Source organism: Anguilla rostrata, chromosome 2, assembly GCF_018555375.3.
Source record: "Anguilla rostrata isolate EN2019 chromosome 2, ASM1855537v3, whole genome shotgun sequence".
NCBI classification, from domain to species: Eukaryota; Metazoa; Chordata; class Actinopteri; order Anguilliformes; family Anguillidae; genus Anguilla; species Anguilla rostrata.
The window spans coordinates 69,229,980-69,244,853 of NC_057934.1; the positions used below are offsets into that span (position 1 = coordinate 69,229,980).

Here is a 14,874-nt window from a genome sequence, read left to right on the forward strand (position 1 = left end):
CAAACCATCAGAAAACTGTTTGAATCTGACTTTTAAACCAATTGCATGGTTGGTCTTTCAGGAAAATACTGTAGTGGCGTCACGGCCATTTTGGGATTGGACAGTGAGATAATCGGTTCGGCTTTGGGTGTATTGTGTTTGGCAGATTTGAATTAGGGGCGGCGGTTGTGTTATAAAAAGACCAAGACAGCCTACGATGTTCAAAGCGGCATTCTCCTTTGTGAATAAATGAGAGTAATGGCTCAAAGAAATGACCCACCCAGCCTGTCCTTCTCTGGAATCACTACTGTGCTTTGTTAAAGGGATAGTTCACCATTTTGGGAAATACGCTTTTTAACTTTCAAGATGAGATATACTTTATTGAACCCCGTGGGGTAATTTGTCCTCTGCATTTTGACCCATCCTTAGTTACCTAGGAGCAGTGGGCAGCCACAGTGCAGATGCCCACTGGGGACCAACTCCAGTTCTGAGGCCAGTGCCTTGGTCCAGGGCACCTGCAGGAGCGCACCTAACATGCATGTCTTTGAGTGTGGGAGGAAACCGGAGTACCCGGAGTAAACCCACGCGAACACGGGGAGAACATGCAAACTGTGCGCATCCAGTAGAAAAATATTACCTGCTACCAATAATAATAATAATAATAATAATAATAATAATAATAATAATTCTTCTTATTATTGATCATTCATTTTTGCAGTGGGGGTGGTCATATTTCTTTGAGGCATAGAGCTATTATCGGAGGCATTTCCTTGATGCACCCTCTCCACTTGACTCAGGCTCAGGGTTCAAGACATAAAGCTTTGGGGGAGCAGGTCAGGTCAGGCCACTTGGCCCGGGGCTGTGGTATTACCCATCCGAAGAGGCTGAAGTTGTTGCCGGAGTGTAGCACAGTGGGAAAGAACTGGGCTTGTAACTGAAAGGTCGTAGGTTCGATTCACGGGACACTGCTGTTGTACCCTTGAGCAAGGTACTTAACCGGAATTGCTTCAGTATATATCCAGCTGTAAAAGACAATGGAGTAAAAAATTGTAAGTTGCTCTGGATAAGAGCGTCTGCTAAATGCCAGTAATGTAATGTAATGCATTACAGCCCCCTGTTATTCCATTCAGGACTGGCACAGATCCCTGTTGAGTCAACTATATTTTCAATTTCAGGGAATAGTTACACATAAAATACATGTGTGTTTGTGGTTAAGAAGGCTTGTTTGATGTTACATACATTTCAATCTCAAGCGTGAAATTTGTGGTAAGGAGAGAAATACATAATTTATAAATTCTTTTATGTTTAATGGTCATACAGATCAAGTCCAAGCATAAACCAGCTTCTTACATTGAAGGGTAGTTAATCAATTTTCTATTGACTATAAGCATTTGTACAAGAAGGGCATATGCATATAGAAAGGAAATAACACACTGAACAATATATGTAGTGGCAACTTGAGCACTACTTGAGCATTTCGAAACAACATTTATGTAGCTTCCCGGCGCTGTCACTCATGCATACGTACATTGCCAAGACTGGACCTTACCGGTGACAAAGTCCATTGACGACACCCCTTTCTTTATCCAGCAATCACACTTCCTGCATCATTAATATTTGAACTTGGGACTCATTGTACTCATACATAACAGCCAGGAAATATAACAATAAGGACCTGGTGCCGAGATGTGCCCTACAAACACACTACTGACAACGTTGCACTTTGGTCGTAATTTGAGTAAGTCGCAACATTACCAACAGGTGACGTTGTGACAGCATTTGCTCTATGGTCGTATGCATCACATGATAAGGACTCCGGCCAGGATCAGGAGCCAGCCCAATCCAACTATGTGCAGGGAGACAGCCTGCCCCGTGCCCAAAAGCCTCGTGCCTCTCTCTGACCCATGTACCAGCGCGCTGGCCAGATAGGTCTTTGCGCCCGGGATCCACAAAGAGCAGTTGTACTCGTTTGGGTCACCTTCGGTCCGAAGGGTGCTGGACACGTTGTACATCCCCTTGGGGTTGGGGTCGCCGGGGTCGGCCGCCGTCGAATCGGAGGTGACATTTTTCCCACGGTGAAACCAGTGCACCTCGCCCCGGGGGTAGACCCCGTGGAAATGGCAGCCTACTTTCGAGGGCGAGTAGTCCGTGTAGACCTTCCCGTAACATTCTTTAGGAGGAGAGAAAGAGAAAACTTTTTTTTTAATCGTACATTGATCCGATGACAGAAGACGAGTCAGAGGGGGCCTCACAAATGCAGTTAAAAAAACAGGCGGAGTAAGATGTATACAGTGACCTGATGAGCTTCACTTCTGAAGCTTCCGGTATTCAAGTCCAGGGCTGCATGACCTGTGTGGTTTTAGACTTCTGGTGCCAGTGTACTGTAATGGCTAGGGAATGTTACTTGTAGCTCAGAGGCTGCAGGTTTGATTCCCAGGTGGCACAGCTGTATCGCTGCATAAGGTACCCCACCCAATCAGAAACCACAAAAGCGAAACCTCTTGATACAAAATGCTCTAGTTATGGTCTATTGCCTGAATTGTTGCAGTATTCAATGGTTTAGGAATAGCTGTGTATAAGGTACTCTGGGTAAGAGCATCTGCTAAATGCCTAAATGCAGAATTTCTCATTAATATTACTTCATCCCACTGAAAATCAGGTCCAGAATGTTTGGCAATCTTGATGAAAATGAGAGGAAAAAAGGCCATATTAAATAAACCACACGAATAATGAGGTACGCTTTATGCTCAAACATATAAGAACATTGTAAGCTTTTACTGTAATATAATTGTTCTTTAAAAATATCTGCTTTATTGAGTTATACTATTTTTCTCAAGAACATAGGCACCAAAATTATTGGGAGCCCTAAAAATTATTTTAAATAAAAACAGAGTTAAGTTTGTAATAAAATGCTCCATATTTAAGTTAATCTCAGTCTTAAAGGTCCAGGAAACTGGATTCAATGTGTGGTTATATTCCCCAGAAGTGACAATTGATTGTCTTCTTAATATTTTTTTCAAGTTTTTAACACAGTTAAATTGCAATAAACACTACTAGATTGTCACGACTTGTTCAGCAGACAAGGACAGGTTGGGTGTTTAACCTGCGCTCACGGATATTCTCAGCCCGAAAACAGCTCATATATTAACCATTCCTCATTGCTAGGGTTAGAGCACGTTGCCCAGACTACCAGACAACACGAAAGAAAGCAACATAAGCTAGGCGTTTACCATTGTATAGTTAAACCTGCACTCAACGTGTAATGGTGTTGTAACACAGAGCTGGTGCACAGCAGCATTCGACTCGACGGCAGTCTCAAACTCCTTACACCTGAATAAAGAAAGGCTTTAATTCCACATGTCTAAGCTTGGAAGGTATTCAATAATTGCTAGCTAACAGTAGGCCGCCTACTTACGACCTATCAGGCGTCTGTTCTGCCACCACCGGGAGAGTCACTATCAGTTGGGAGGCGTAGAAAAGGAAGGCACTGTATAGTGCCCCAGCTCTAACCTTTTTAGCAAAGCCACACTGTTTTTGCAAATTATCGGTGAAGACCTTGTTGAAAAATGGGCGCTACAACTATCAGCTGTTGGGATTGTTACGATGCTACAGTGGCCATAGTGCCTCCAGACATTAAACCCATCTCCTGTGGGTCTCTTCATTTCTTGGAAAAGAAGAAAGCGTATTGGTGCTTCTGCAGCAGCCAGAGAAGGCACGGTGCATTTCCGACTTCCGCACAAAAGTGGCAAGAGCATTATTTACATAAGGAGTAGAAAGGATTTTGTCATAGAATTTTAGTGAGATACAATAAGCCCAGCTGACTCCAGCCACGGGAAATCTGGTGCTTAGCCAAGGGGGAAAGCACAGGCCTTTTGTTGTCTTTGCAAGAGTCATTTAAAAATATTTCTGGGTAATTTGGGAATTCCAAAATGTACTGAAACAACACATCAGCAAATTTCAGTTTCTTGGACCCTAAAGAAACTGTATTGTGGCACACCATCAGTGTTGGTTTCACTAGGGTATAAAAAATAAGGTAACTGTCATATTACATTTCTGTGCCAAGACCCCTCCAAATGTGTTCTCCAACCTTATCAAACATTATAGGAAAAGGCTCAATGCTGTTCATTTCAGCCAAGGGAGGCTGTACCAAGTACTAATCGCTGGGGTGGCAATACTTGTGAAAGCAATTTCGTTTTTGGAAATAAATGTATTTATTTGAAAAATGTATTGTTTTTGTTGATTCCATGTCACGAAATAAAGTATTTAAACCGTGTGGGAAAATGACAGAACATCTCATTTGTTTTTTTTTTAAATAGTCTTCATCTTTGTCAAGAGTGCCAATAATTCTGGACACTGGACGCTCTATGGATCCACATACTGTAGTTTCGGGCACAAATAGCAATACTATCTATGCAATACACACCAACAGAGAAGAAATACTCACCTTTTTTTTAAGTAAAAACATCAAAGGCTTTTGAAATAGCCTATTACATTGGGTGTGATTCTTTCCTTTAAAAAATAAAATAAAATAAAATTTGTTGGAAAAACTGAATGGCACTCACCTTCAACGTCCACCTTGGATGTGTTGTTCTTTATGCCCCGGTTGGACCGTAGCTTGCAGATGTAATCGCCCCGGTCTGTGGGCCACAGGTGTGTGAAGGTGAGTGCCAGCTGCGCCGGGGGCGTGTAGCTACACCGAATCCTGTGGCCGTCGTGGCTCTTCAGCCCCGTCTTATTATCGCACAGAATCTTATTATCGCGCTTGCGGATCCAGGAGAGGCTGCTCACGTTGAGGCCCGCCTCCCGGGAGACGTTGCAGCGTAGCGTCACGTTACTGTGGCAGGGCTCCGCTACCAAATCGCTGGTGCTCAGCCGCACTAATTCTGAGGAAGGGGGACGGAAGGAGGGAGATGTAATCTGCGCAGAAGCCGTGACTCTGCTCTTGCTGCAGGGAAGCGGCACCGATAGGACACTCACCGAACGCGCAGCGACCGCGAGCGCACTACGCGCGTAACTGAAGCGTAGTTGAAGTACTGTTAGTCCTCTCGTTGCAACCATCGCATATGAAATCACAACAGTCTAGCATCGGTAGTAAGAACAAAGCCAAGCAACGGACGCTCATGCTCTTAGCACTTGACAAATGTATTTTATAATGCCAATGCAGTAAATAAATACATTAAAAAAAAAAAATTATGTATGCGTTCATTGCCAAACAAAGAATGCTATCTAGGAATGAACGGTTGGCATGGTGAATGCAAATCCCTCAGTTAATTGGCCTGTCCTACAGTACATTATATGGACACGTCAGTTCGGTTTGTGAAACATTACTTACTAGTCGCTGCAGAGCTACTTAGAAGGAGCCAAAGGAACAGGGCTGCCCGGATCTCCATGTTTGGCTTTACCTGTAACGTATACAGTATGCAGGGCTCAGCTGTGTTACGTGCTGTGGACTTGCTTGAAGCTCAAATATTCAAACACACAATGCAAGCATAATCTGGCAGCAGGGCTGTCATGGTCCTATTTTCCTGTCTGTGTTTCCCTTGTTGGGCCGCCAGATGGCGGCACTTCTGTTTTGTGTCCTGCTCCCCCCCTGTTAATTGTATGATTGTTTCATTGTCTCGTTATCCCATCATTGTTCCCACCTGTGTCTTATCCCATCCTTTTGGTTTGATTGCTTTTTGAGTTCACCTGTGTCTTGTTACCCCTGTCTATTTAAGTTCTCTGTTCCCTTGACTCGGGTGCTGGTTCCTTGTGTTTGTTTCCGATGTTGCAAACTGTATGTACCTGCTTGTATTTTGTGCCTGACTGTGTTTTGTTTGACCTTCCCTTGTGCTCTGCCTTCCCGTGTTCTGCCCTGCTTGTGTTTGTTTCCGAATTCTATTTGTTACAAACTGTATGTACCTGCCTGTATTTTGTTCCTGACTTGTGTTTCGTTTGACCTTCCCTTGTGCTCTGCCTTCCCGTGTTCTGCCCCGCCTGTGTTTTTGAGTTCCTGTTGTTTTCTGTTTCATTAGATTATTTTTTGAGTTTGTGTTTCACCTGCCTGTATTTTGTTCCTGACTTGTGTTTCGTTTGACCTTCCCTTGTGCTCTGCCTTCCCGTGTTCTGCCCCGCCTGTGTTTTTGAGTTCCTGTTGTTTTCTGTTTCATTAGATTATTTTTTGAGTTTGTGTTTTAGCCCATTGTGGCCTTGTCTGTTCCCTGTTTGTTCACCTTTCGTTAGTAAAGTCTTTGTTAATTTTCCCTTTTTGAGTTTCGTGTTTTTTTTTTTTTTTTTTTCTTTCCCCACTCTGCGCCTGGGTCCCAGCACCCATACCGTGACAGAAGGAACCAGCCAGTGTGGGACCCAGCAGAGTTTTTTAAATTTTTTATTTATTTTTTTATTTTTATTGTTTAACATGCCATCGGGGTGGTGGGAGCTTGAGCCTCCCAGTGCCCGGGCGGGCGGTCGCGAAGGCGCCGTGGTCGGGCTGCCTCCCGGTCGGCCGGACCTCCAGCTGCTCAGCAGGCGGATCCTGACCCTTTTGAGGGGTCTTGGCTTGCCATTTTTCCGGGGTCCGGCCCGCGGGGGTCCCGCCGGTCCCGTCCGGCTGCCCAGCCGGGTTCCCTACAGCTGTGGTCTGTGTTCCTGTCCCCTGCCCAGCCCAGACGGCAGGGCCCTCGGCCTGCTCCACCCCAAGTCCCGGAGGGGCCTTCACGGCCAGCTCTGCCTCAAGTCCCGGAGCGGCCTTCACGGCCTGCTCTGCCCCGAGTGCCGGAGGGGCCTTCACGGCCTGCTCCACCCGAGTGCCGGAGGGGCCTTCACGGCCTGCTCTGCCCCGAGTGCCGGAGGGGCCTTCACGGCCTGCTCTGCCCCGAGTGCCGGAGGGGCCTTCACGGCCTGCTCTGCCCCGAGTGCCGGAGGGGCCTTCACGGCCTGCTCTGCCCCGAGTGCCGGAGGGGCCTTCACGGCCTGCTCTGCCCCAAGTCCCGGAGCGGCCTTCACGGTCTGCTCTGCCTCAAGTCCCGGAGCGGCCTTCACGGCCTGCTCTGCCTCAAGTCCCGGAGCGGCCTTCACGGCCTGCTATGCCTCAAGTCCCGGAGCGGCCTTCACGGCCTGCTCTGCCTCCAGTCCCGGAGCGGCCTTCACGGCCTGCTCTGCCTCAAGTCCCGGAGCGGCCTTCACGGCCTGCTCTGCCTCAAGTCCCGGAGCGGCCATCACGGCCTGCTCTGCCTCTAGTCCCGGAGCGGCCTTCACGGCCTGCTCTGCCCCAAGTCCCGGAGCGGCCTTCACGGCCTGCTCTGCCTCAAGTCCCGGAGCGGCCTTCACGGCCTGCTCTGCCTCAAGTCCCGGAGCGGCCATCACGGCCTGCTCTGCCTCAAGTCCCGGAGGGGCCTTCACGGCCTGCTCTGCCTCAAGTTCCGGAGGGGCCTTCACGGCCTGCTCTGCCCCAAGTCCCGGAGGGGCCCCCAGAGCCACCTGGAGCCCCGGAGAGTCTCCCAGATCCGCCTCACGCCCCGGAGAGGCTCCCAGATCCGCCTCGAGCCCCGAAGAGGCTCCCAGATCCGCCTCGAGCCCCGGAGAGGCCCCCAGATCCGCCTCGAGCCCCGGAGAGGCCCCCAGAGCCACCTCGAGCCCCAGAGAGGCCCCCAGAGCCGCCTCGAGCCCCGGAGAGGCTCCCAGATCCGCCTCGAGCCCCGGAGAGGCTCCCAGATCCGCCTCGAGCCCCGGAGAGGCTCCCAGAGCCGCCTCGAGCCCCGGAACAAGTCGTGACAATCTAATAGTGTTTATTGCAATTTAACTGTGTTAAAAACTTGAAAAAAATATTAATAAGACAATCAATTGTCACTTCTGGGGAATATAACCACACATTGAATCCAGTTTCCTGGACCTTTAAGACTGAGATTAACTTAAATATGGAGCATTTTATTACAAACTTAACTCTGTTTTTATTTAAAATAATTTTTAGGGCTCCCAATAATTTTGGTGCCTATGTTCTTGAGAAAAATATTATAACTCAATAAAGCAACTATTTTTAAAGAACAATTACATTACAATAAAATCAGTTTGACCTTCCCTTGTGCTCTGCCTTCCCGTGTTCTGCCCTGTCTGTGTTTTTGAGTTCCTGTTTTCTGTTTCATTAGATTATTTTTTGAGTTTGTGTTTTAGCCCATTGTGGCCTTGTCTGTTCCCTGTTTGTTCACCTTTCGTTAGTAAAGTCTTTGTTAATTTTCCCTTTTTGAGTTTCGTGTTTTTTATTTATTTTTTTTTCTTTCCCCACTCTGCGCCTGGGTCCCAGCACCCGTACCGTGACAGAAGGAACCAGCCAGTGTGGGACCCAGCAGAGTTTTTTTTATTTTTTATTTTTTTTTTATTGTTTAACATGCCATCGGGGTGGTGGGAGCTTGAGCCTCCCAGTGCCCGGGGCAGGCGGTCGCGGAGGCGCCGTGGTCGGGCTGCCTCCCGGTCGGCCGGACCTCCAGCTGCTCAGCAGGCGGATCCTGACCCTTTTGAGGGGTCTCTGTTTGCCATTTTTCCGGGGTCCGGCCCGCGGGGGTCCCGCCGGTCCCGTCCGGCTGCCCAGCCGGGTTCCCTACAGCTGTGGTCTGTGTGCCTGTCCCCTGCCCAGCCCAGACGGCAGGGCCCTCGGCCTGCTCCACCCCAAGTCCCGGAGGGGCCTTCACGGCCTGCTCTGCCCCGAGTGCCGGAGGGGCCTTCACGGCCTGCTCTGCCCCGAGTGCCGGAGGGACCTTCACGGCCTGCTCTGCCCCGAGTGCCGGAGGGGCCTTCACGGCCTGCTCTGCCCCGAGTGCCGGAGGGGCCTTCACGGCCTGCTCTGCCCCGAGTGCCGGAGGGGCCTTCACGGCCTGCTCTGCCCCGAATGCCAGAGGGGCCTTCACGGCCTGCTCTGCCCCGAGTGCCGGAGGGGCCTTCACGGCCTGCTCTGCCCCGAGTGCCGGAGGGGCCTTCACGGCCTGCTCTGCCTCAAGTCCCGGAGCGACCTTCACGGCCTGCTCTGCCTCAAGTCCCGGAGCGGCCTTCACGACCTGCTCTGCCTCAAGTCCCGGAGCGGCCTTCACGGCCTGCTCTGCCTCAAGTCCCGGAGCGGCCATCACGGCCTGCTCTGCCTCAAGTCCCGGAGCGGCCTTCACGGCCTGCTCTGCCCCAAGTCCCGGAGGGGCCCCCAGAGCCACCTGGAGCCCCGGAGAGGCTCCCAGATCCGCCTCAAGCCCCGGAGAGGCTCCCAGATCCGCCTCGAGCCCCGGAGAGGCTCCCAGATCCGCCTCGAGCCCCGGAGAGGCCCCCAGAGCCTCCTCGAGCCCCGGAGAGGCCCCCAGAGCCACCTGGAGCCCCGGAGAGGCCCCCAGAGCCACCTGGAGCCCCGGAGAGGCTCCCAGAGCCGCCTCGAGCCCCGGAACAAGTCGTGACAATCTAATAGTGTTTATTGCAATTTAACTGTGTTAAAAACTTGAAAAAAATATTAAGAAGACAATCAATTGTCACTTCTGGGGAATATAACCACACATTGAATCCAGTTTCCTGTACCTTTAAGACTGAGATTAACTTAAATATGGAGCATTTTATTACAAACTTAACTCTGTTTTTATTTAAAATAATTTTTAGGGCTCCCAATAATTTTGGTGCCTATGTTCTTGAGAAAAATATTATAACTCAATAAAGCAACTATTTTTAAAGAACAATTACACTACAATAAAATCAGTTTGACCTTCCCTTGTGCTCTGCCTTCCCGTGTTCTGCCCCGCCTGTGTTTTTGAGTTCCTGTTGTTTTCTGTTTCATTAGATTATTTTTTGAGTTTGTGTTTCACCTGCCTGTATTTTGTTCCTGACTTGTGTTTTTGACCTTCCCTTGTGCTCTGCCTTCCCGTGTTCTGCCCTGTCTGTGTTTTTGAGTTCCTGTTTTCTGTTTCATTAGATTATTTTTTGAGTTTGTGTTTTAGCCCATTGTGGCCTTGTCTGTTCCCTGTTTGTTCACCTTTCGTTAGTAAAGTCTTTGTTAATTTTCCCTTTTTGAGTTTCGTGTTTTTTTTTTTTTTTTTTTTCTTTCCCCACTCTGCGCCTGGGTCCCAGCACCCGTACCGTGACAAGGGCAGCAGTGAGTAGGGGAGAGCGGCGTCCATTGGGACATGGGTTCAGTTGTTACGCAGTGTTTTTTTGGCAGATTCGAAATACGCTAGTATGCAGTCAATCGCCTTGCAAACCCCCCATACATACCCTCTTTCACTTTCTATTTCAACTGGCCGGCTTTGGATCAATTTCGTGCTCTGTTCACCGAACGTCGTATTTAAAAAGGCAGTTTTTTTCTTTTTTTGCGCCATGGTTATTTTTTCAGCTACTGTCATGTTTTTAGCTGTGAATTCCACCAACACACTGAATCCAACTGGACTGGATGACAAACATCGAAGGTGCTTGCATATGAAATCAACTCCAAAGTAATTTGAATAAAAATAACAGGTTGGAGCTCATATTAACTGCACATGTACCAATACTGGGAGGAAACATGAACATGAACTCTGAATTAATTTATTAATTAAAAAAAAAGTTTTTAACAATTGATCTCACCCATCGTAACAAACAACCTCGCCGGGTCCATTGTTAGAATGGGTGTTTAATTTGTAGTCAAACTGTAACTTTCATGTTTCCAACGGAGTTTATTAATAACGTTAGCTTGATGACACTAATGTGCATGACAACGTGGTCATTTAGCTAACTTAGCTAGCTAGCCAAACAGTCAGTAACACAGATACATATATATTTTGTTGTTGTTGAAATGTGCCCAGCATTCCAAGGCTGTAAATTGTTGTAAGATTCAGTAGCCAATCTGTAGGCAGCGTTGTGCATATCCCGCTCTTACAGCTCGTTTCCAGCCGAAACCACTGCAAAGAGAGCAAACCTTTTTTTTTTTTAAATCAGTGACATTTCCTTCTGACATCTACGACGACGTCAATCGCAAACACGACATTTATTTTGCCTTTTTGTATAGATATTTCCATGGATAAAATCACATTTATTATTATTATTATTATTATTATTATTATTGGTAAAAACATTTACTTCATATCCAGGGAGATAGCCAACTACTAGCACGTTACATGACATGTGTAGCCATTTAGTAATACGATCGCATTTCAGGCTAGAAAATAACCTCTTAATCCAGAGAAATTGCTGAGTTGTCTTAGAATCGTTATCGCAACAGAATGTATCAAGGCTGGCAGCCCGGATCAAATTTGTTGTAACAGCTGCTGTCCAAAACAAACACCTGAGAGAGGCTGCCTTGCGTGCGTGCCTCCCCCAAGGCGTTACGTCATTGTTTTGCAACGCGCATCTGTCGTAAAAAGATGCTGGCTGCGACAAGCGGAATCGATAAGCTCGGAGCCAGATACGATTCCAATGAATAGGACAACTTGGAACCGGTTCGCGATTCCCATCCCTATTTAAATGTGCCCAGCATTCCAAGGCTTGTTGTAAGATTCAGTAGCCAATCAGGACTTGACTACAAGTTTTTTGTAGAGTGCAAAAACTTTGATATTATTTATTTTTATTTCTTTTGTTGTTATTGAAATGTGCCCAGCATTCCAAAGCTGTAAGAATCAGTACCCAATCAGGACATTTTTCAAGTTTTTTGTAGAGTGCAAAAACTTTGATATTATTTATTTTAATTTAATTTATTTTGTTGTTGTTGAAAACACAGCATTCCAAGTCTATTGTACATTGTTGTCAGTTTCTTTGTAAGACTATGCTATGCTGTAAATAGTTGTTGATTTTTTAAAATGTGTGTTGAATAAATGACTTATTTATAACAACATTCACATTACGTAGTTATATTTTCAAATCTCCAGTCAGCTTTTAGCACTGACTTAATGTAGGGCCCTATGGAATCTGTGTTATAGCTTTTTTAAATTCTCAATTTCGCGATTCCGTCCGTGATTCTGTTATCACAGAAACTATAGGGCCCTACCTTAATGCTGCCATCAGTCTGTCGCTGGCCCGCGCCGGGCCCCCATCAAAAAAGACACTCCCCCGTCAAAAGATACTTGCCACCGGGCCTAACAACTTTTCTGGGGGAAACCCTGCTGCAGGCTATGTAGACATCAAAATATTTGAAAACTGAATTGAACCATCTAGCCCATTCAGATCATTTAGGCTTGCCATTTCCCTTTAGACTACCACTGCAGCAAGCCTGGTGGTGTCTGTACCTACTGGCCTGGCAAGCTTATCTGTTCACCGAAAGCTTTCAGCTTAAAAATATACTTCCTGATTCCACTATAGAATTTACTCATTAAAACTCATTTCTATCTATGTCATCAAGACAATTTACTAGCAAAATGAGCCAGTCGCCAAAAAAGCACAAAAAAAATTCTTAGTTGACTTCTTTAATCAGCAATGCAATACTGTTTATCAAATCTCTGGCCAAGTAACACTAAACAATTTAAATATGTTTGTTGAGAAAAATTAACAACACGTTGTTTTAAAAAAATTATTGTGGTCTAACTTTTCCCACCCCTGAACCATATTTGCACCTTATTGTTTGGTAGTAGAGCGGGTCATATTGTTGCATATAAGTGGTTAGAATATGTGTTCGTAATGTGATTTACTTGACTAATGTGTCAGTATTATGTTTTAGCCAGCTCCTCAAGCAAAGCATGTACAAAACCGGATTTGCTCTTTTGGGTTATTATCAGCGTACGGAACAACAATGACAATAAACAGTAAACTGAGTGCCTCAGGGGTGAAAGCAAATCTGTATCCTGTCGGAAGAATAAAATTCTGAGCTACACACAGTGTTGACGTGTGGGGAACAGCATATAATCAATCATAAACAGAAAACAATGTGACTTTAATATACAAACGTAATTGTGATTTATTATGCAAATTATGTTGCGTTTATAATGGGTAGTGCTGAATACAGCTTAACTAAATAATAGGCTAAAAAATACAATGTGCAGTGAAATATATTAATTCATTTAAATGAAGCCAGTTTAAAAATGTGCTGTGAGTTTTAAAACCACAATTTTCATTCATTTTTTTTTCCGACACGCACAATGTTTCATAAGTATCCACAATGTAAGAAATTATTTAAATGAAACAATTTTTGTTAGTCAGTCTAACTAATTTTTTTGAGAGAAGAGGCTCTTTGTTAGCGCTAGGATAAGTACTCACTCAGTGCTGAACTCTGATGCCATCTGGAATGTCTCTCTGTTGACTTCCTGGTTTGTATCTTTTGAGATTTCCCTCACTGCAATTCTACAAGGTGAAGCAGATTAATGATTACTTGCTTTGTGGCTGTACGGGCCATGCTGCAGAGCCACACCTACATCTTCTCACGTTCAAGACCAGCGAAAGCACTTTTTTTTTTTGTTTTTTTTGTTGTTGAAACTTTTACTGCCTCGGTCGGAACACACTTGCTTGAAACAAGTCTTGAAATTGAGAAAAAGTTTTTGTTTGAGGGACATGTACAATCCTGTCTTTGTGTCTGGCTGAGTCATACAAAAATTCCTGGCTGCAGAATATGCACTATAGCTTTCATTGCACTATTCATTGGTTTATTTTTAACAAATAATGTAATACGAGATCAAAGCAAAATCACAAATGGTAAATGGTAAATGGACTGCATTTATATAGCGCTTTTATCCAAAGCGCTTTACAATTGATGCCTCTCATTCGCCAGAGCAGTTAGAGGTTAGGGGTTAGGTGTCTTGCTCAAGGACACTTCGACATGCCCAGGGCGGGGTAATGCACAAAGCTTCATAATGCTGAAATATGTGGTCATGATTGTTCAAAATTAAATATTTACAGTTTATAGTTCACCGGGGATCATAATATGGCAGTAAGGGCATTTTATTTGGAAGATTTTGCAATAGAATGTATTTTTCTTTAGAATGATACACTGTCAGATGTACCTGATGGCGAATTATTGCCGTGCAAAACAAGTGCAGTTGTTTGATGTTCTGTTTTGTTGCATTTTATTTGAGAAAAGATGACAACACTAATTTGATATTTGTCATTGCGGCATATTAGTTTGGAAAATTAAGGAGCTAGGTGGTCTATTGTGTTGTGCAATTTTTGTATTACGTATATAATGTATGTATGTGCTGTATGTATTGTAGGTACCTGTCTTAAATGTGTGTATAATGAGCAATGTGAAATTGTGCTGTCCTATTGTGTGTTATTATGTGTACTGTCTTTGTACAGCAAGCACCAGATGTGTCTAAAACAAATTTCCTTCGGGACTTGTTCCTGGTTAAGGTTATACACGTTGTTGTACGTTGCTCTGGATAAGAGCGTCTGCCAAATGCCTGTAATGTAATGTAATGGGACAAAGTCTATCTTATCTTATCTTATCTTATCTTATCTCACCTCACCTCACCTCATCTTATCTTGTCTTTTTTTCTGAAATGTTGAAATGGAACACCCACTCAGTCGAACGCAAACAACTGCATGCATTTTTCACAAGAACATCCCTGTCGCACGGCTGTGACTTTTTCTGCCACGGCTAAAACTTTTTGAGATCGATCAGTTTAGTCCCCCCGTCCACAAAGACGTTTAATCGCGAGACCTGAATCTCCGTGGCACCCATGTGCTGTGCCCATCCGTGCCACTCTGTGCTTAAGCAGTTACTGGGGCAGACAAGCAGTCGTTAGGCAGTCTTCTTTGCTGTAGCCTTGGCAATGGTGAGATATCCCCGTGGCGACCGCCACTCAGAACTCTTGACCACCCATTGTGATGTCACTCAACCTGAGTCTGCTGCTTCAGGCTGTTTTCTTCCCTCCGGCGCCGCCGGCTGCACTTTGCACCGTGCCTCTGTGCCGCGATGCCCTGGCGCTGTGCTTCGCCCGCGTGGGCGACTCCCTTGGCCGTGCTGCTATCGGGGGAAGTGTTTGCGCACCTCCACCCACG

At 45.9% G+C, this 14,874-nt stretch overlaps 1 protein-coding gene across 6 annotated transcripts in view; it reads right to left on the minus strand.

The window, feature by feature from the left end:
* Positions 1–1,262: 1,262 nt before the first annotated feature.
* LOC135249062 (uncharacterized) overlaps positions 1,263–14,874 on the minus strand; it is a 40,294-nt gene continuing 26,682 nt past the window's right edge. For 4 of the 6 annotated variants that reach the window (XM_064324316.1, XM_064324312.1, XM_064324314.1 and 1 more), the window contains exons 3-6: positions 13,138–13,221; positions 5,312–5,381; positions 4,542–4,862; positions 1,263–2,149 (exon numbers count right to left, since the gene is read on the minus strand). In XM_064324316.1, coding sequence (XP_064180386.1) covers positions 1,779–2,149; positions 4,542–4,862; positions 5,312–5,369 — 750 coding nt within the window. In that variant the 5' untranslated portion in view covers positions 5,370–5,381; positions 13,138–13,221 and the 3' untranslated portion in view covers positions 1,263–1,778. Of the gene's footprint in view, positions 2,150–4,541; positions 4,863–5,311; positions 5,382–13,137; positions 13,222–14,712; positions 14,856–14,874 lie in introns of those variants that run through there. The other 2 variants (XM_064324313.1, XM_064324317.1) reach the window with 2 other exon arrangements.